General features: G+C 39.6%; 1 protein-coding gene across 4 annotated transcripts in view; it reads left to right on the forward strand.

Moving 5' to 3' along the window:
- The window catches only part of tox2 (TOX high mobility group box family member 2), a 110,423-nt gene that overhangs the window by 78,252 nt on the left and 9,025 nt on the right, over positions 1 to 23,146 (forward strand). For 3 of the 4 annotated variants that reach the window (XM_022769592.1, XM_022769590.1, XM_022769591.1), the window contains exons 4-5: positions 4,579 to 4,866; positions 21,873 to 22,139. In XM_022769592.1, coding sequence (XP_022625313.1) covers positions 4,579 to 4,866; positions 21,873 to 22,139 — 555 coding nt within the window. The remainder of the gene's footprint in view (positions 1 to 4,578; positions 4,867 to 21,872; positions 22,140 to 23,146) is intronic. The other variant, XM_022769593.1, reaches the window with a different exon arrangement.

Raw genomic sequence — 23,146 nt, forward strand, 5'->3', positions numbered from 1 at the left:
CCCCTGAAACAAACGCTGACTTGGGAGGACTCCAAACTCTGTGCGTCTGTGTGGCACTCAAGTAACGGGGTGTGTGTGACGTGATGCCTAAGTTTGTAAGAGGAAATTTTTCACAGTGTGTGGGCCACCTGTCAAAATAATGTTTGTATAATGCCATTCCTTTTAAGGTAATATACTATGAAACCAGCAAATAATACAAACAGGGCTGCAACTAATCGATTAACCGTTCAGTCTGTGAAATGTCCAAAAATAGCGGGAAAAATTTCCCAGAGCCCAAGGTGACGTCTTAAAATTGCTTTTTTTAGTCCAAGCAACAACACAATATTGAATTTAGAGTGACATAAAACACAGAAAATCCTCTGATTCGAGAAGCTGAAAGCAGAAAATGTAAGTTTTTTTTGTTGAATAATGCCTTAAAAGGTTCATCAATTATCTATATAGTTGCAAAATCATTCTAATTCACTTTAATTAATTGACTAACTGATTACTCGACTAATTAATTCAGCTATAAATGCAACATTAGGCCGAGATCATGTAGTGTTTTACAAATATTAAAAGGCATGCAGCTTTTCCTTTTTTTTGTTTTTTTTTTTTTGGTGTGAATTATATTTGACAGCGGAACATTTTTATAGAATGAATATAATTTCATATTAATTGGGTTATGTCCTAAATCCGGATTTCTACAGGCATCACAACAGTATTCTAATGAGAGGAAGAATGTACAGATAATGAGCCATTAGCTGCAGTCAATATCATCTCCAGAAGGCCTTGAATACTCAGGCAGTGTTACAGAGGGAGGGAGAGATCTGTGCCAAATAAAAGACAAGCTGGAAAGCTCCCCAATCAATGTTATTTTCTCTCTCAGTCCCAGACCAACTGTCTATTCATCTGTTTCTTTCAAATGAAAGGTGTGCTGGTATGTAACACTTACAGTCGAGAGATCTGTCTCTTAATTAAAATGTTACAGATTGTGTTTCGCCCACTGCGCAGACTGAGCATACTGTGTATTGGAAATAATGTTCCCTATAGTGTGTGGTATTGATCAGAGGAGGAAAATAAAGAATGTTTCAGTGAGAAAAAAAGAATCTGTGTAATGCAGCTTTTGGTAGGGGTGTTGCTTTGACTATTGCGAGTAAACCAATGACGAGTACCTCATGGGGGGAAAAAAAAAAAAGAAGAGGAGGCTTTTGTTTGAAAAGCCAATTCCATACTAGGACACAAGCTGGTCTATACAATCCATCAAATACATTGCCTTTGTTTGGATTTTACTTTTAAAGGAGAAAAGAGTATACATTAGCCAGAGTGTACATGTGGTTCTGTACATGCAATCTCATTTTGAATAGAGGCATATGAATAATTTATCTTGCCACAATCCAACTGGGAACGTCCTTGGTATTTACATTTTATCATCAAGGGCACTGGATGAGCCTTCACAGCAATCTAACACATGACACACACTCAGTCCTCGTCCCTTTGCACAATCAAAAGCAACGGATGGGACCAGGAAAATGTTTCTGTAGCTTGGATATATATTTATACACTGACAAAACAAAAGGTTGATGAACATGCTGGATGATGACTAAGCGTGGCGGTCTTTAGATTACAGAGTGGTCACCCACAGTCGTACTGAAGCACAGTGAAAGATGACAGGGCTCCGAGGGACACGCACAGGGACTCACTTCACACAATGGCTCCAATGTTTACAGCAGACAATTTAGTTTCCTTCCAACAATTATGAGGGAAATTGAATCTCAGGAAATGTTCGTTTTCTTGTCCATTAGACCAAACAATAACACTATCCCCAAAGGTTTACAAAAACATCTGTCTTCAAAGGACAGTCCAGAAAATTAATATCAACTGGCTTGAAGGCTATATCAGGACAAAGTAAATCAAATTGAAGCAATCACACGTCTTTTTCTCTCGCTCTTTTTTCCATTTGGTGTAACGTGTAGGAAGATGAAAGTGTGCTGTTAATGCTGAGTATGTGTCTACATTCTTTCTTCACAATAAAACACTGCCAACGTCGTTTCTGTGGTCAAATTAAAAATGGGTGTTTTAGTGCTCTAGGTATTGCACATGCAGCATCAGATTGGTATTCATTTAAAAGACATTAGATATATTTTAATCCTGCTGAAAGCTATTGCAGAAAAAAACAAGTTGTCCTTTACTATGTATATAAAAGGCGCTAGGATCTGCGATCCAAGCGGAAACAAAAGGCTTACCACACTGCTAAGTCACAAAACCTCAAGGATTTAAAGCTGCTATCACTTCAAAATGAACAAACACCAACATTACACCACGACTAAATCTACATTGTTAATATTTTTTATGCCAACTGAGGTTTTTTCTTCCACTAAAACAGGCTTTTTTTTATCATGTAGAAATCAACCTCTTCTGTTAAATATCTTAACAAATTGTAATTTATATGGTTAAAAAGATTACACAATAGACCTTTACACTAACCTTTAGACTAAAACAGGTTTGAGAGAAACAAGAAAAAAATGTGCCCCGTATCCTTCTTCCTTTCTTCCATCTCCCCGTGCCCCTTATTTTCTCAAAGTATCTGTTTGAGAGATAAATGACCACTCTGCTGCTGAGGATGACAGCCTACACAAAGATGATATTGAATTGATTTCAGAAATGTTGCAGAACTGACTGTTTGATGTATACTGCTAGACATGAATCATAAAAATTCTATTAAAAAACCCTTGAATGGCTGACACCAGAATATTATTTGTGATGATTAATTTGACTCAGTCATTACAATGGGAGTCAAGTTGGATCGTCTCAGACAAAATTGCTTTTCATTCCCCGTTGAATTTCCCTGCTATTTTTCTTTTCTTCTTGCTCTGTGCAGAACTCTGATCTGATTGGACTTACTGTGTTAGCACGACAGCGCACAAATATAGAGGCTGTTGGTCTTCTTTATTACCGATCGCTGAGCATTGAGTTTTTTGTTCCAAAATGAGATGTTCAACGTTTGAAACAAAATTACAGCAGCTTTGACAAAATGACAGATCAGAATTTAAATAGTTCACAAAGCTTTATGAAGAATTGCCGGAAACTGAAAACCTCAGTTGACAAGATGTCAACACAGTAAATAAATTCTTCTTCTTACAGTTATATTGTTGTAGAATTAATTCTTTCAATGGATTTGTAATGTTATATTGACATCAACTGTAAACTGTAGTTCCTTTGCACAGAAGGTTTTCATGATTCATCTCTTTGATAGACCAAAGCAGTGGAGGTAGTGTGAGTGTGTATGTAGTGGTCAGTATATCTGACGATAACTGAATTTTGCATAATTCATTTATTTTTGACAGATGAAGCAAATGTTTGCTCGCTGTTATTTTGGGCCAAACGTTTATCCTGGAATCCTCAGCAAGAAAATCAGAATCACATCACTACAGTTCTGATGTATCATTATCTTTTCCTATCAAACACCGTAAGCAACAAGGTGTCGTGATACATGGAAATAATGGATGAGGCGGAGGCAAACACCACGACACAAAATAGTCAAAGCGTATTACTGCACTCATATCGTGGCTTTAACAGCTATCCAGTTCTAAAAGTTTGTTTGTCGTCAGTTTCACTCATTGTTGGTCTGTTTCAACCACGGGAGGTGATGCAGAGGTGCAGTTTGCTTGGTTACTGTCGCTGATTTAACTGTTGACTGGAACGGTTTGATTTTGAGTCAGCCAGAGAACAAGTACTTTTAGTTACCGCGCTACAGTAAGCTGAGCAATGATAAACATCAAGCTGTCCAGATATACAGATATAATGAACATGGAGAAGGTGGAGAACATTTCCTTCCCTAGGTGCATTTCAGAAGTGACAGTTAACTCCAGTATCGACGGTAACAAGAAAAGCGGCTTTGGACGCCACGACTTTGCACTTGATCTAGAACAGTTGTTGTAAGCCATAAATGGACGAGCTTGGAGGTTTCCTGATCTACATCGTTAATAGACCCCTGTCAATCAGAAACAAGCACTTTTTTCTTGTTGGTAAAATATCTGCAGGTTCTCAAAGCTGGAGCTGCTGGTTCCCAAGTATTTTTTACCACTTAAAATTACCATTTCATTTGTTTAAACAATATCCTCCATGTTCCCTGCCATAATTGCAAATTCAATATCCAAAAATTGACCCGGAATCCAAAAGTAAAGTGATTTAAACGGCTGACTGTAATTTTGGATTTCTACTTTAGTTTTTCTTCGCTATTACAGAATACAGCTGAATTTTAAGTTTAGTGGTTGGATGTTTTTTTTCCAAAATGCATTCTTCCTTGTCCTGTGTTTTCGTACCTTTCACATTTTTTTTATCAAAGAACTAGACATTTTGTTATGTCTTTTCTTGTCTTCTGTGATACTGATGATTCAACTGGGAGAGTTTTATGCCCGTCCAAGCCTTGGAAGTGCTCCAGTTACCCAATATGGTCTATGTACGAAATGAGCAGAATTTGGAGCTCACTTTGCAACTCTGCTCCAGTAAACTGAATGCTTTGATCTGCTTATATACATTGCTTCATCAAGCCTAATCTTTCTTACTTTTCATTTTTTTGCTGTCTCTCCCTCCACTCAGAGCTACACAGGTCAGACTGGTGGCGGCGGGGGAGGAGGCGGAGGTGGCGGCACTGCCAGCGGAAATGGAGCCGGGGATGAGGACTACGAGATCCCTCCCATCACTCCACCTAACCACCCCGAGCCTCCTCTTCTTCACCTGATGGAGCACGACTCTACAGGCTACCTCTGCCACTCGCTGCCACACAATGGGCTCATCAACCCGTATTCCTACCCAGAGCTGCCCACACTCATGATGTCTAACATGCTGGCGCAGGACAGCCACCTCGTTTCCAGCCAAATGCCCTCGGTGAGTAGCGTTCGCAGACTCAACCGTTCCATGGGGGCCCTGTGAGCCCTGAGAGCCCAGAAAGCTGGCGTTAAGGAATATTTTTTTCAGTTATGGTCACAAATGTAAACTCAACCCTTTTAGTTTGGTGGTATAATTTGGTCAGCTGCACAGGCTTATACCAAAACTCTAAAGCCTCTATCTTACACCCGGTGCAAAGTGGCGCGTGTCTTTGCTAGTTTCAGACCAACGCAGTTGTGTATTTTCCCACATTGTTTAAATAGTAAATTCACTTGCACCCATCTGAGCGCCCATGGGTGTGTTGGTCTTAAAATAAGGTGTGGTGAAGCGCATTGTTGGCGTATTGCTATCTTGAGGAAAAGCAAAGTGTCAATAGACATGACAATTCACTTGTGTTTGCCTTCATTAAATCCCCTGAAAACACCACCAGGCTACACTGTAACCACACACACCTCTACATACATCAGACTGGTTGATCATAACTCGAAATAACTACACGGAGACGCCCACACAGTCCGTGCTCCTACCACCTTGTGCTTAGCATTTATTATTCAAATTTCAACTGAGGGTGCAAAGTATCAGACCGAGGGTGCAAAAGCATGCATTACACCCCCAGTTTAATATTTTGCACCCGTGTTTGTTTTGTGGAATCCTGCTGTTGCTGTATATAATCTGCCAGCGAGCTTTCACATTGTGCACAAGCAGATCCCAAACATTCTTTCTTACTTACTGGCAAATCCACCATCACAATACCAATCCACCAAGGAGCAGGCATACTTGCCTTTTAAAGGGAATGGGAGATGGCACTCTGATTGGGTTATTGCCCAAAACACACCCATGATTAATTAAGAAACTAAGTACAACCCTTTGTGACCATGCGCCTGGCGCTGCGACTGTCTTTTGCACCTTTAAACTAGCAAAAGCAGCTGTGGACACGTCATAAATGCTCTTGCTCCATGAGCTTTAGACCATTCACTTAGAACGTTAGAATAGAGCCTTAAGACGTAATTTCTTGTATGAGAGATACCCCGCATGACATTGGCCTTGCATGTACACACCCACAAACGCTGAAGCACAAGCTAGGTTTTAATTTAGAGGAAAAAAATATATAATGGTGCACATGAGGCATTGGACAAATTTGACTTTTAAAATGATTTCCAAAGCTTTTTGGACATTGCAAATCATCCAAGAACAGCTATTTGAAGGATCTCCAACCAATAGTAACCACTGATTTCTAATATGAAACACCTTATAAAGGTACATGTAATTTTCAAAACATGAAGACGGGGGGCTAAGTGGGGAACTGAATGATTGCTCAGTGGTCGCCATGTCAGCTCTGATGCATGGAGAAAAGGATTGTGGGTAAATCCATCAGCATCATATCTACCTCGACAGCAAGCATCAGTCAATCTGTCAAGCCTTCAAACATGAATACGCACTGATTACTCCCTCAGCTCCACACAGACCTGCTCCACCGCAAATTAGCATCTCCAAACCATAATTGCATTCATGAGAACTGCAGGAAATAGAGCAGGTTTCTATTACAACAAATGATATATGTAAAGCTTATGCGTGAAACATAATGCATAGGTTGCAATAACCAAAGGCTCTCTAGTTAGCTGTCTTCTTTATGGAACACATGTAGCCCTAAAAGTGTAGTTTAGTATTAAAGTGGTATTGCTATATTTTTTTTTCTATCCTACTCAGTAAAATGTAAATATTGTGTTAGATGTGCACTGAATAGTGCTCCTATAGCATTTGAAATATGGACAGATGTGGATGCTTTTTTATGGGCTGCAGCAGTGAAAATCACTAGGGTGAAGAAAAAGCACATATGGTCAACTATATTAACATATACAAAGATTTTTGTGTTCAGGTTTTGAAGGTCAGAGCTTCTTCATACCTTACTCAATATTGACTGTGATATCATAAGCAGACACAGACATAGCTGCACTGTGCCTTTCAAGTAATTAAATAAACTACCAATGTGCAGTTGATAATACAGTAGACGTGTTTTATATATTGTGCTGTTTTGTGTCGGAGGCATGATCAGGAATGACAAGTGTCAGCAGCGTGTTTTGTGTACTTAAATGAAAAGAACTGAGAATCTGTTATATTCAGTATACATTAAACACATATAGATAGATATCGAGGTCAAGCAGAGTGTATTCTCATGTTCACCATAAACAGAAGAAGAAAGGATAAACAACAGTCAGCAAATAGCCAAAATACGGCTTGATAAAGATCTGAAATATAAACATACCATGTATTATATATAATGTTGGAATATTCCCCCTACATATTGGATTCATGTGTCATTTATCTTGATATCCATTTCACATTTTGGTCATGACCTTTACTGTAGAGACAGTGGTTGATTGGCCAGTCTTTCGCTCAGCAGTCAGGATATTTGTTACTGCTACAGAGGGCCACACTCGGTGGTTTTAATAGATTGAATACTGCAGGTTGTGTGATAAAAATGCATGAGATGTGAAATGCTCAGCTGGCATACAATGGAAATATATTTAAAAGATATACTACAAATGCTGGTGATTGCTGTTCTGACAACTAGTCCTTGGTGGTTTAAAGGGTGTTTTTTTTTTTTTTTTTTGGGGGGGGGGGGGGGGGTAGAAAGTGGAGACACAAAAAGCAAATATATTAAGAAAAAGCTAAAAGAAATGACACCACTGAATAAAAAAACTGCTTTGAAGCAGGTGATCAGTGATTATATTCTGCAAGTAAACCTCCCAAATCTTGATGTTTGAAGCTATTTCAATATTTCAAACAGGCTCTGAGAGAAGCTCCTCGGCAATACAGCAGGTCCTTTTTTTTTTTTTTTTTTTTTTCAGGGCACTGCTTCAACTTTGCCGCGGAAAGCAGCATATAAAGCAAACTCAGAAATTTCTAAATCAAATAGTCTGCCTGGCGAAACTACCAAACCGTAGCAGAGGTTCATTTGTGCTGAGAGCGGAGTGTCTATTAAATCGGTGCCTCACCTTGACACAGTCTGTTGAGCAGAGTAATTAGGCAAACTCTGCAGTTCAAACATGAGATGCTATCATTATGAATACCTCACTTGACATGGCTAGATAAATAACAAGGGTTAATTCTAATTTTAGAATGTTTCGGCAGCTAAAAAATACTTGAGTGCTTTACGTAGATAGAAAGGGGTTTTTTTGTTGTTTTTTTTTTTTGTTTTTTTTTTTGCTGCTGCTGCTGTTGACGTTGTGCTGAATGTGTATGTGTCCAAGTGTGTCTATGTGTTTCTGTGTCTTCACTATAAACAATATCTCTGCTGTTGAAATGGATCCACTACATCTGGAGGTCAGGCCTTATATTCAATCTTGAGCACATTGAAAAAAAAATCCATTAGGGTTCATCTTTCCTGCATCAGCCATTCTATTGTGGTGCTGCAGTGAGATCTGTTTTCATCAGGCAGATTCAATACGTGAGCTGGGCAATGAAAAGAGTGCAATGGAGTTGGATGAAGAGAGGAGGGGTGAGGATGGAGAGAGAGAGGGAGAGAGAGGGAGAGAGAGAGAGAGCGAGAGGAGGGTATTGTGGGGAGGAAAGCAAGAAGAAATTGCAAAGAGGAAAGAGGTAACTCTTATTCAAAATGAGCATATACCTCCAGTTTTCTGTACCTCCTGGATTTCATTATTAGATATCTAAGAGATAATTCAGTTGAGTGAAATAAGGTTATTCTGTCTCAACAAAAGCCTGAGAGCCTCTGGTTTTTAAATGTGTGCCTACGTGATTCAAGCTCGAGGACGTTTGAAAGTACTCCACTGCAGGTGCAACAATATAAACATAAAATAAATAGGGCGATTATATAACAGAAAGGATTTAGAGTAGAGCAGTGTTACAGCGGCAGTTGATCATTCTCAGTGAGCTGTAAGAATAGATAGTGTGTGTTTGGTTTGTGGTGGTGGGTTGAACTGTAGGACTAAATGGTGTTAAGACTGAGTTGTGGGTGTGGAACCTCCTGACTAGTAAGACTCTCACTTAGATGCAAATTAAAGAACAGTTATTAAGAATGGATTTCTATTATATTTTTTTTTCTTGTTATTATCAACAAGATCCATTACAGTGGTGGAAAGTAACTAAGTACATTTACTCAAATACTGTTCTTTGTTATGGCTGGTCACCATTTCATGCTGCTTTATACTCCACTACAACTGAGAAGCAACTATTATACTTTTCATTGCACCACGTTTATTAGATAACTTTTGTTACTTTGCAGTTTCAGATTAATAATTCAAAATATAATCGACAAATAAATTATGACGCATTATTAAATTCACAAGCTACCCAGCAATATATAAAGTACAGTACATGATTCTGAAATGGGCAGTTCTGCATAATAAGCACTTTTACTTTCGGTACATTAAATATATTTAGATGCCAAATGCTTTCGTCGTAAAATTCTGAATGCATGACTTTTTCTTTTACTAGTGAGTATTTCCGATTTCTTCCCTCGTCACTGCAAGCTTGTCACAAACACATAGTTTCATTTTAGAAAAGCTGCATGTGACAAAACTCAAACAGGAGAAAACATTTTTTGGGAGTATAAGTTGGCTTTCTGTTTGGTATTTACAGCAGCAGGATGGTGTACGTGGAAATGACAGTGTCCATGTTCATGGTAATGAAGGAGCACATTAGCCAGAGCATCAATGTGGCTCATTGTTTTTCATAGTTTTTGGACAACAATGGAGGTCTGTGCCACAGAGGGAAAAGCTGTATTAGGCTTTGGCTGCACAGGCAATACTTGTTTGAACTGAATCAATTAGTCGATCAACAGAAAAAAATCTCCTGCTATTGGTTTATGTTTTTAAGCAAAATGCCAAAAAAGTCACTGGTTCTAACTTCTCAAATGTGAACATTTTGCTAGTTTTCTTATGCCACTATGATGGTAAATGGATTAGCTATGTAATCAAGGTCCATGAAGATATCAACTTGGGTGTGAAACTAATAAGCAGATTCATCAGTAATGAGAATTAACATAAGTAGGCCTACTTGTCAGTGGGATGAACTAGAAAAATATAGACTATCACCAGCCTCATCTTTAAAGGAAGTGTAACTCATCAACAGGAGCTGATAGAAGTTACTTGCCAACCAGGTAACGACACCTTTTTTGGTGTTTTTCTCTCCTCTGCTGACTCTCAAAAACTGAAAGACATCATTGACTGTACTCTTCTAATTTTGTAAAGAGGCCATTTTCAATTCATACGTGTTTTCTTTTTTTTTTTTCTTTTTTTTATTGTGTTGTGGAGTGAAGCCCCTCCTTGCCAAACCTGATATCTTTCAGAGAGCTCTTTTCTCTGATGCTCTGATGCACTTGGCAGGGCCTCTCCCACTCTCCCACTCTCTCTCTCTCTCTCTCTCTCTCTCTCTCTCTGTTAATGCCCCCACTGTCATAGCATCTACAAGTTCCAAAACACATTAGACATTTAATAGCCATGCTCAGGTTGCATTGATCTTATCAATACAGCCCAGAAAGATGCACATCTCTGCTGCTTCGAGTGAATCATTTCTGGACTCACAAGCGAAGTGGCCTCGTTGTTGTCTGTTGCATCTTCACTTACACTAGAACTCGCCTAAAGCTAAACTATTTTATTAACGGCCGTATAGATATATTTATAAGAGCCTCACACCTGTGCTGTGACAACTACATCTGCAATCTATTTGAACAGAAATGGCTCCATATTCAATTATGGTATATTTAAAACGCTCCTCAAATTCATATGACCTGTGTCTGCAACTGGAATAAATTATCTTTGATTAAGTTTTTTTCATGTTCCTCAATGATGCATGCAATATTAGCCATCATCAAACCGGCTCGAGTGTGATGTTGTGAATATGTAACAGATGATGAATGTATTATCAGCTGGGGGATGTTATGCATAATGGCTATGTATTAGCAGAGAGAGCTATATGCGGACGCAGCCTTAGCTCCATCAAACTCCCAGGTATTATCTAATTTGTTATTTTCCAGAAGACAAGACGAGAATCTGCCTGAATGAGGGTCAGTTCATTTATAAAGAAGGTTGTGGCACCCCTAAAGATCTGCCGACTGTATTCATATTCAAATTCATACTCGTATTTCTTTTGTTACAACATTTAAATGTAAGAATTTGTTCACAAGCTCTTTATCTGCAGTTGTTGAGGTTAATTATCAAGTATTAATCCCACCCTGATTGCCATGTTAAGTTGGGTGGATTCCTGCGTTTTCTTTTCTTTCTGTATTTTTCCTCACGAGGTATTAAGTGCTCCTGGCAGGTGCTCGCTCCTCAAGCCTGTGTGAATGAAATATGAGCTGCAATGTCAACTGAACTTGTCACAGACAAGCTTGGATGAATTAATGATAAGAGAGCAGAGGTGTGTTTTAATGTGTTCTCTCTCTGATGGAGGGTCTCAGCGAACGTATTATCGCATACTGTACACCTGCTGGTTTTTGTATAAACATGGAACAGAAAAAAAAAAAAAGGTGGATCAGGAGACAAGGTGGTGCATTTGTAGGGAAAATCTTGGACCGAATTTTAAGTCTAAAGACCGAATATTATATCACCTACACTGTTATCAAGTGACTTTTCAGAAATATTGTAATTAAATGTGTTTAGACTTTTCCAATATGGACTTTAAATTTGTCTTACCTTTGCCTTTAAAGACTTTCTGCTCTTTGAGGCTTTGCCTTCTTCTATACTTTTCATTCAGATGAAGAAAACCTATTTCTCCTTTGAAAGACCTTCATTTTCAGTCATTTTTTAAAGGGATTAGAGCGTCTGCGGAAAATGATGGAATGTCTGTCGCTTTTTTACCACAGTTCAACAAGCTTAGTGATAGAATGGGACTTGTATTAGTTATTCCAATGTTGATCCAGGCATAGATGATTTTGAATGATCAATGCTTCCAGCAGAACAAAAATCACTTGCTTGTTTGATGGCCTCTTGAAATCTGAGAGAAAGGGGAGGGCTGTTCTTAAAACTGCTTCTCGTTCTTTCTTTTTTTTTTTTTTTTTTTTTTTTTTTTGATTATTTATTTTCAAATTGTCCCTTGGGCTAATGTTCCATTTTGGCATTTCACACCTCCCTCTCCCATAAATGAACCATCACAGCCATAAATCACTGGACAAACAGAGACTTGTGCAAACCCTGAAAGGTTCAGAGATTTATGTAACACATTCATGTTTTCCACTTCCTCATTTTAGTACTCCACTGGTAAAGCCTAGCTAATAAAAGGTCCTATTAATATTTCCTGTTGCTTAGCAACGGCAGGCAGCAAGTAATAGCATTCTGTGGAAAAATAGATGACCGATAAGGAAAAATTCAATTCTTTTCTCATCTCCTGGGAGAAAGTGCCTTATTTCTCTGGCAATGTGATATGAAACTGTAGTTGTATATTAAGAAATATCTTAAAAGAAATATAGGTTATTTTCCAATTTCTTCATTTTAGGGGGATTTTTATTGCAGGCTGGACTGGCAGCTCATCTTTTTCCTCCACCTTGATAAAGTCAATTAACCTATCAGATTAAGCTAATCAGAGGATACGGTGGCGGCTTAATTTCTTTCTTTTTAATCAGAAATTCTAAAGAGATGGTATTAAATAACACACGCACTGAACTTTAAAGAGATCACTTCTGTGAGACAAATTGCATTTCATTTATATTGCAAGTGTAATTTAAACTTGTTTTGTACAAACACAGGCCAGCTTCTACAGTATGGAGTGCTGTGCAAAACCTCTTCTAATAACGCTGCTTATCACTGTGATCACTGGTAATAGAAGAGGATCTCTACAGTGACAATTTTCAATTTAGATAATTTATCACATCATATTTCAAAAACAACTGAGTAAAAGATGTGTTATCACACACATGTTGTTGTCATCGTTCTCCTCCATACTGTAGATGTGATCAACAGTGGCATTCAGGCAAAGAACAGAGGCTAAAGAAACAAAGGCAGATTCAGCTGCAGCAGATAGCTGGTGTTATGAAGCAGATACATAGATAAGGGATTTCATATTACACTTAGCCAGGGGCCCCTGCTGAGATTTATCATGCCATGAAATCATGTCCATATTGCACTGTGCCCTATCTCAACCATCCATCATCTCATTCTGCTTTCACCACCAGGAATATTTGGCCCTGGTGGCGGTGGAGAGCCGTCCCATGTCATCTCACTCAGGGACGTCTCCCCTGCTGTGCCGCCAGCCACCAGTTCAGCATAACACTGCCACTCTGTCTGCTAATGTGCACAAGAGCGGCTTGAGCCAGGGTGATTAAAACACTTTGTGTATTCATGTAGCACAGTTCATAGTGGGGCTGCGACCATCCAGGACCAAGAGACGTAAGCTGCAGGCAGAATTCACAGGCAGCGTTCGTCCTCGATTCTGCTTAAGTAAAGCTACATGTTTAAAGATGATCCTCACAGTTTGCATTTGATATCACAATAGAAAAGAATCCTGGCTCAAAAATCTCAGCAAGGACACAAAGTGAGCTTGAGTGTATTTTTGCTGTATCGCAGTTTTCATAGCACTTACAGTAAACAGGGATCATTGTTTAAAAAAAAAAAAAAAAAACTATTTGAGAGTATTCAGTGTCAGTAGGGATTGTTAAAAAAACAGGTGACATCTGAGGATGAGCAAAATCAGGCGAAAACCAGATTTTGAGATATATACATATATTATATACGTACATATATATGTCTCTATATAAATATAAACATATACTGTACATAAATATGTTATATAATATATAAACTCTTCTGTACTGAAAGTTTCCAAGTGCACAGTGGAGAAGTTTGAATCTTCCTAGAGCTGGCTACCTGGCCAAACTTTGCAATCAGGGGAGAGGGGCCTTGTTAAGAGAGGTGAACAAGAAACCGATGGTCGCTCTGGCTGAGCTCCAGACATCCTGTGTGGAGACGGGAGAAACTTCCAGAAGGACAACCAATTCTCAACAACCACGTCTGGTTTTCTTCTGGAGCTCAGCCAGAGTGACCCTCGTGTTCTTGGTCACCACTCTTACCAAGAGTGGCCCTTCTCCCTCGATTGCTCAGTTTAGCCAGCGGGCCAGCTCAGGGAAGAGTCCTGGTTGTTCCACACTTCTTCCATTTAAGAATCATGGAGGTGCTCTTGGGGACCTTCAGTGCAGCAGAATTGTTTTTTTTTTTTTGTAGCCCTCCCCAGATCTGTGCCTCCTAGTCTCTGAGCTCTGCAGGCAGTTCCTTCAACCTCATGGCTTGGTTTTTGCTCTGATATGCATTGTCAGCTGTGAGACCTTATATAGACAGGTGTGTTCCTTTCCAAATGCACCTGAGCCAAATTTCAAGTGTCATAGCAAAGGCTCTGAATACCTACAGTATGTCAATTCGATATTTCAGCTTTTCCTTTTTTAAAAATCTGGAAAAAAAATTCAAAAAATCTCGAGTGTAGACTGATGAGGGATTTTTTTTTTTTTTTTTTTTGCGATTTTAGCATAAAGGCTGCAACATAATAAAACGTGAAAAAATGGAAGGGGTCTGAACACTTTCTGAATGCACTGTATATACAGCTTTATGAACAAAGAGGGTCTTAATAGCGAATCAGTGGCTCATTTGTGTTTTCTTACCATTTTTCTCTTGATTTGTTGTTACCAGAAGTATTTCCTGAGCTATACTTGTAGCAAAAAGACTTTATTGATCATAAACTTAGATGATCAGTGTTATCTTGCAGTAGGAGACAACATTTGGATGTGTGGGGACATTAAATGTGGGTCAAAGCCTGCATACTTGTTAATTGCTCCTTTTAAAAAAGTCTGGGTATTTTTTTTTTTTTTGGGTGAAAATCAGCAAAAGACTAAAATGAAAGTCTTCTCCCACCTCCCAGTGTAACGCAGTAGACTGTATGATGATTTCTACCATGTACTGTAATGACAAAAGGTTCATTTGTTTGGTAATACGCTGTCAGTAACATTTATTATTGTTCAAAGCTGGAGAATAAGGTGAAGGTGGTTTCTGTCAGAAATGTTTGACATTTTTATCCGACAGGTTTTGGACACACATGCAAATCACCTTGTCATGACCTCGGCTTGCATGGCACATATACAGTACTGTATGCAGCTTCTTTTTTTTTTTTCATTTGTGTGCTCTTTCTTGTTTTTGTGTTCATTATTTCTGCATCTACATTCATTTTTTTGTTGTGTGAGCGCGGGCACGCCCACACACACACACACGCACACGTATACACAAAGTGCGTTTGACACGGCAGTCAGGAGTCTCATTAGTGGGAGCAGAGGAGCCTTGCCTTCTGCTGTCAAGAGTGTGTGTCCCTACCGCTCCTCACAACCGTCTCCTACATGTCATGTCAGCCAAGGCTCTGATTCTCTGACGCTGTGCTTTGTGAGGTGAGCACGGAGACACGCCCGGGCTGAGAGCGAGTGAGGGGTGGGGGGGAGACAGTAAGAGAGAACAAGAGAGAGAGTGAGAGAGAGAGAGAGAGAGAGAGAGAGAGAGAGAGAGAATAAAAAAGAGTGAGGAACAAGAGAGAGAACCGGGAGAAGGGGGGTATAGAGGGGAAGAGAGAGAGAGAGAGAGAGAGAGAGAGAAAATAAAAGCAAAGTAGGTTCTGACATTAGCAGTAATGAGGAACATGGAGGATGGTGCCAAGGGGGACATCATGACATTACTATCTGCAAATCAACCACTGCCTTGTTGCTGCCACAGATTCACTGTGAGAGGCGTTCAGGGTGGTACTGTACTTTTCAAACCGACAGTCAATCACACCCAAGAACATCAGCTTCTTTGTGCAAACGCTTCCAGCTATACTTTAGCTATAATAATAATAATAACCAATAATAATGATGATGATGATAATAATAATAATAGTGAGGATAATAAGAACCAACACGTCAAGCCACAAGCATAAAGTCGTTTTCACACAAAAGGAAATACAATAAAAGGGTGTCTAAGATAAAATTTGACCCTTTTACCATGAACTCTTGTTATGAGTTCTGTTTCTGTTTCAGTGTGTTTGTTTATTCTAAAGTTTATCTGTATGGCACAACTTAGAAGTTGTTTTCTGCATTTATATGAAAATATCAGGTGTGTTGGCACGGAGTCTGTTTGGCTTTGAGAAATATGATGGCAAAGTTCATTTCAACAGTGTGGCTACTTAAGCCGTTCTTGGAATAAATTGCTTTTTCTCTCTTTTAAAGTTTGTGTTGAAAACTCGTAATTATTTCCTTATGCTGCTGCTTTGTGAGGTATTGCCGTTTTTCTGCCAGATTAATTAGTTGATCACAGTTCAGCACAGGAGCGAGTATTTTACATTTTTTCCTTTTGCCTAGCATGTAATTGGAACGATTGAAAGTGACCTGATAGTGCCTTGTTTTGGCAACGCGGAGCGACTGCCGAGCTAATAAGCAAAATGAGGTTTTAATAGTGTGTTGCTAAATGGAGTTGGCTGCTGCTACACCTGGATCATAGCATCATCTTACATTTGAATCAAAATCTCCCTGCAGCATTAAATAATATTTAAAAAATCATCTTGATTACCTTTAAAACGCATCCAATTAAGCTTTAACAAATTCTTAAAACACTTGTGTTTCCTTCCTTTTTCTTAAACATCCACTGCCCATCATATCTCCTTACTTGGTATCTGTCTGATGTCACAAGTAGGCAGAAGCAGCGTTTTGCCTTTGCTTTCATACTTAAGTAGCATGTGACTCATAAATCCACACTCTTATTAATTCTCCTCAGCTTGTGTAAATGACCCTCCTGGGTATATATAAGCTTGATAAACCAAAGACATGGATGAAGGGACAGAGAAGAGAGAGAGACAGAGAGGGTGAGGGAGGGGTGAAGGCTCGGAGGCTCTTTGAGGAACAGAGTTGTTAGCGCTTTGCCCTCAGGGTGAATGAGAAGTAGCTTTGAGGGCTGTGAGGCCCAGGGTTGGCTCCCCACCTAAAGGCGTGTTTACCACCGTGTTGCGCGGCGGCTGTGCTTTTGAAGGATCAGTCTTGAACGCGCCTCTAATTAAAGCTGTCATGGCTGGGTGCCTGCAGGGATAATGTTCTATTATTATAGTCATTTGTTTCAATTAAACGCTGGGTGATTTTACAATAGCAGCCGTGAACCTGTGTGAGTGAGCCATCACTCTAAACAAGATGGTTCCAGTCAAGCAGGGAGTGAGGAGAGAAAAGTCTCAGGACTCACAGGAGCATTGATCACTGCCTACTGAAAGAGGGCAGGACGGGATAGAGACAGGGTCTGAATGTCAGATTAAAAGGCATCAGCAGGTGATGTTAAATACTGGATGATACCATGCTGCATCTGGGGGAAATAATGCTCACTGTCAAGTAAATTTCAGTTTGCATTTATATTTTTGAAGCAAGTAAACTAGAAGTGAATGGACTCCAGCTCCACAGACGGCTGATAATGAAAAACTGACAGATTTATTTTAGATGGTGCTAATAAGCTGAAACATGACCACAACATTTATTGATTCTTTAGCATGGAGAGGCTGCTTTATTATGAAGCCAGCGCAATAAAACCTTGCATAGCAATCAGCCCGCTTATTTAACTGATGAAACAGATGCCACTCTGGTATAATCATCATAAGGATGAAGCAAGGTTAGCTGCTTTACTCTCCTCTGGTGTGAATCTCTCCTCTTTCTCCTTGTGGCTGCACAGAGCTCTCTTCTCCCCTTCTCTCATCTCTGTGCTGGTGGTCAAATCCCCTTAGCTAAATCAAATGGTGCAGGCAATTGGAGCGGCCGTGAAACCATTTCAAAGGTAAGGTCAGCAGGAGCAGGGGAACAATGGCTTTGTGATATTCCATCTCGCACACAATGTGCTACACATAATTGGAAAGCCTTTGTTATTTGACTCCCATTTGACTATGATGTACAAGATGTGAATACAAACACGACAGGCGTAACGATGGCAGGAGAACACGTTCACACCGAGTTTCCTGGCTTTACATCACAGTTTAGGTCCGCCTGGCTGCTCATCGCCAAAAAGCAATATCTAACTGTCCCCTTGCTAACTTTGGAGATGAATTTTAGTCCTTAGGTCATGTGGGGTCTCTTTTTTGCTTCTTTTTCTTTTGTAGTTTCTGTACTTTTCCCTCCGTTTTCTCTTTCTCTCCCTGTCTCTCGTTCGGTTCCTGTGTCCTCTTTCCTTTCCTCTTACTCGTCTGTTTATGAGGGACTTTAATCTCCTGGGGCTTTACAGCAAACAGCTAAATTGCCTGGAGGTTGAGCATAGCCAAGACAATACCCAAGAGAACTCAGAATTCAACTTTATAAATAATCTAAATATATAAATTTAGGCCACTACATTGCTCAAGTTGGTAGTTGTACTATGAAAACACAGCAAAAGCACAGTGTCCATGTTGAGAGTCCTGGAAAAGTCAGTATGTGTTACATGCTAAAGGCAGAGAGCACTGACCAACTAAATCCTGTTACTCACAATGCCACCCCCCCCACACCCTCTCTCTCTCTTTTGGCCAGCCATTTGGATGATACCATTAGGAATTAGCATACAGTACCTATGGCAACCAGCAACCTTTGTCAGATTCTTTCATAATATTTGTACAGCCGTCTGCCGCTCGCTTTATTTAGCTCGGGGTTGATGGCACTATGTGATAACTTTTTGCTCTTTCTGTCTCGCACAGGTGAAAGCAACAACTAAAAGCACTCTGAGATGGTTTTTTTTTTTTTTTTTTTTTTTTTTTAATAGGGACATAGGAATTACTGTTAGAAGTAGATTATAACAGTAGGAGCGTTTTGAGTAATGAGTACTAGTCCTTTAGGTTTTATACTGCGCTTTGCTGCTTTTAGTAACTGTAATAAGGTAATGCACACTTACATATCTACTTTTTATAGTGGTTATATAATGCAACTTACACTATTGACTTCAGACTTCCACTAGAACACAACAGTTTTTATGTTTCTATATTTTGTAATGTCTAACTGCTGACTAACCAAAGACTGAGATGAGATGGTACAGAACATATTGTCACAATTTACAATACATGTCTGAAATCAGTTACTTCAAATGGGAACCTAAATGATTTAAAGCCTTTGTGATCCCAGGGTTTTGCTGGTCATACTCTCATGAGGGTGACACCCAGTACCCACGATGCCATGGTGACATGGTGCCCCCCCCCCCGATGAACTCCCGCTTTTCTGCATGTCTCCCTCTTGTTTATATTAAACATGGTGTGGCTCAGATTAAAAGGTGACAATTTTGCCTGGAGGCTGTTGCTATGGAAATGCGTCTGCTATATCTATGATAGGCCATTCATGTTTGATTAATTGGTTTTTCAATGCTTCTTGGTTTGTGAGGAGAGGACCCTTAAAGAGCAAGTCCATGGAAAATGGAAAATTAATGGATTTCTATTTCCTTCTCTTTCCTCTTCTTTTCCTCCACTATTTTTTCTGTCTTACTTATTTTGCTGAAGCTATTTCCTCATGTTTTAAGAAGTATAGTGATGGTGTTTTGAATTATGATTGGAAGTTGGAGATTGCTGTGGATGGGGGGAGGTTAGAGCTTGGTTATTTGAAATGCAAAAGGAATGTCTTTGTTCATGGCTGCCTTTTGTGAGCAGCTGCTGAGGCAAACACAGAATCTAATGTCGTGTGAATATTATGAGTTTTCAAAGCAGGCCAGGGCCTCGTACAACATTACTTTGTTGTGCATTTTTATTCTGGCAATCTACTGGGACCAATTATGATTAGAGAGCTGAGCCTTCATCTCTGAACCTCTAACTTGTGTTTATCAAGACCTCATATGCTCGGGCCCTTTCAATTTGATCTTTTTTGCGCTGCACTAATGTGTAATGTATTATTTAACTCATAAATGTTTAAAAGAGCTAACAAATGCTAGTTCATCACTTTCTGATCTGTAAATTGCCAAACATTCCCATTTATGCCCGCATTAAAAGCATCCTTTGGTCTGTGCTCATGTTGTATCCTGATGAATCTTGAAGAAAAGCTTTTGATGTAGTTATTATTGAAGATCTTTTAAGACTGCTAAGAGCAGAACTTTGTGAGAGTCTGATTCTGTAATCTCTCTGAAGGGTGTTCTCTGTGTGAGGGTCATTCTTCAGCTGTGAGCGCCCATTTTTGTTTCTATTCGTGGACCCAAGTGTTGCAAAAGGTGTTCTTTAACATGGCAGTAAGTAATATTTTTCTCCTTCATGGAACATGGTTGCAATAATATATCTGCAGGGGGTTGATAGGGGATTTTGATCAATGCCATTGACTCAACGATCGCTTTAACAGCTGCTGAGATCTCTGGCTTTTCAAAACTTAATTTTCAGAAGCAGGAACTGAAGAGACCAACCAGGCCACTGTGCCTCAAGGACCATGGAGGGTGCTGCAGTTGTTACACTGCATAGTGACTGACTATGGAGGTCATTAGAAGTCAACAGAAATTATGGATTGTACTTTTAACTGTAATAGAGAGCTCCCTTGAAAAATTAAATCATTTTGAGCTAAGTGGTAATGGGCCTGTGTGTTACGTGGGTGAATGTTGAAGCAAATGCAAAACTGCCTTGAGATACAGCCCCCCTAAAGTCTCACAGCCGTGGAAAACTTGAATTGTACAGTAAAAAACATCTTCATTAAAATGCAAAGTAGTTTTATTTTCATAGATAAACTTGCAATAATTGATTTTCTTTTTTTAGCCACTTGAGCAACGGAGCGCAACACTGACATAATATCACCCTTTAAATTTATGTGGCGAACCTGTTAGCAAACGGTTGCTCGTTTTTCACATCTACCAGATACAGCAACATTAGCATTGATTCAGAGTTGTGTCTCTGGCCACCTGATGAATTATGTTCACTCTCATTTTACCTCTGTTTTTGGCGTCCACTAACCACAAAGAAAAATATCTGGCTCTTTAACTGCTCCACTATGTCCTAGTTATTAAGTGCTTCTATCTGTCACTTGGTGCTGAACAGGAAGTGTTACAGCTGTGTTTTTAGAGCATTTTGCTTTGGTCTTAAATAACAAATCAGTGTGAGTGACCTGGAAAACCAAAACAATGAGCTGAAAGACGGTAAAATTCTCCCTGTAGAGCTGAGGGGAACAGCAGAGTCACATGACCTATCCCTGCGGGCTCATTACCACGAGCGACAGCTTTTTCATGCAAGTAGTCATGTGATTTCAAAGATTATTTCTCATTTATAAAATCGATTATTTAAAAACATTATATGAGGGTCACATCTGCTTGATTGACAGCCACCCTATCACAGTGAGTCATGGTGATTGCTGCTCACTGTATCCAACATCGGGCTCCACCCAGCTCCACCTAATGGAGAATGTAGTTTTTCTGTGTCTTCTGACTGACAAATTTTGTGGCATGCAACAAGCCTGAATGCTTCCAGGTTTCAAAGTGAGACTAAGTGGGATGTCACAGGTGCTACATTCATGTTTTTCTAGATGGTATGAGTCCTCAGGGAGCGAATACTGTTCGGTGTCTTGTTTAGTGTCTAAAGTGAAGTTGCAGTGAGTTTTTTTTTTTTTGGCTTGAGCTGGAGAGATGATATCGTCTTATTTTTGTGAGATATTTAGTTGGTTTAGCTCACTAATAACCTTGGATTTTCATAGCAGTACTCAATAAGGTCAGTGCTGAAGGCAGGTACCAAACAAGCAGCAGATAAACTTGGCCACAAAGCTGCCGTATAGTGTATGTTACCGCCCTAAGAAAAGACAGTGCAGAAAGGAAAGAGAAGCTTTCTAACCACCAGCCTAAGTTCAACTGTGAGACCTGTAAGAGGGTTGTTTTTTGTCTGTTTAGTTTTCAACAGACGTATGACCCTCTTTACATCTAAATTTTTGTAAGTCTTTTTGTCTTTTTTTTTTTTTTTTTTTTTTTTTTTTTTTTTAGCTCTTGACACATTTTCTCAAATTTGATAATGTCATCTCCACTTTTAAGTAATTGCATATTTGGCTGATTGGCAACCTTTTATCCCTTTGAGTAGGAGAAGATAGTAAAGCTGGTGTTCTTCTCTCACCCCAGATGCAGGAGATGGCTTTGCACCACCACCAACAGCAACACCATCACCAGCACCCAGACGGCACTCATTATGATCCCGCCCGTAACCACCCCCTGATAAACAGCTCACCTCCGATACTGCCCAACCCCATGAGTGCACTGTCCCAGCTAAACTCTCAGGTCAGCCGGAGTGCACTGCCTCATGGCTCCCCCTCACCTCCCGGAAGTAAATCGGCCACACCCTCCCCCTCAAGCTCCAATCAGGAAGAGGAGACTGATCCTCATTCGAAGGTACTGATGTGGCTTGTCTGGCTTGTAGTTGTGGAGTAGCAGGCGCGGGCTTGGCAGCGCTTCTCTGAGAGTTTTTGCATGCTAGCTGCAGGAACACAGGCATAGATATGCTTGTGCTTCTTTTATTTGGTCGCCTGGAAGATTCAGACTTGGTCGAACAGTTTTGCTGGAGTCGGATTTATAGCTATGATTTTTTTGTTTTCTTTTGTATTTATAGTGGTGTGGTGCAGTGTGGTCTCACATTTGAAAAGAAAATTGCTTCCTGATTGAATTTAACTGTTTTATCTCTTTTTCTATATTCTGAGTGAAAAAATAATTCATCTTCAGACAAATTTCTTTTTCCAACGACACATTTGTGAACTGCTCACAATCCATGGCATGCCTCGCGCACACGTGACATGACGTGAAATCTTTTCACATGATGCAGTTGTTGAAATATGTGTAGTTGTTGGAATGTTATTTACAGATGTGAGGGATATTTTAATGGGTTGATCATCAACACAGATACAAGGTTTTGGCAGTCCCATTTAATTTTGTTATATACAGCCCTATTTGAAACCTACCACTCCTCCATTTAAATCACTCATTCATTTAAACGAGAAGGATACTTGTTTAGATTCATTTGGTTTATGTAAATCTATAAAAACTGCTTTCACAAAATTGCCCACCAACCAATGTCTCCACGGATTTGCTTCGTTTCTATCAGGGAAATGTGAATGAGTGTATAATTTAATCTGCCTGGTCCACCAGTGTTTCAGATTCATCTGTGTATTTAAATGCTAGGTCGCAGTGATACAGTATAACAAGAAGGGGGATCCTGTAGTTTAAAAAATATATTTCCAGGCCTATACATCTCTGCTGTGCTTCTCACTGTGTGTGTGAATAAAAATGATTACCATCTCTCCTATCAGTAAGTAATTCCATTTGCTCTCTCCAATTCATTCTGAGACCACATCAAAGCCAGAGCAGATACAGCAGGCGATTTAAAATTCCTTTCACCCCTAGCA

This window comes from Seriola dumerili, unplaced genomic scaffold, assembly GCF_002260705.1.
Source record: "Seriola dumerili isolate Sdu_G_001 unplaced genomic scaffold, Sdu_1.0 BDQW01004171.1, whole genome shotgun sequence".
NCBI classification, from domain to species: Eukaryota; Metazoa; Chordata; class Actinopteri; order Carangiformes; family Carangidae; genus Seriola; species Seriola dumerili.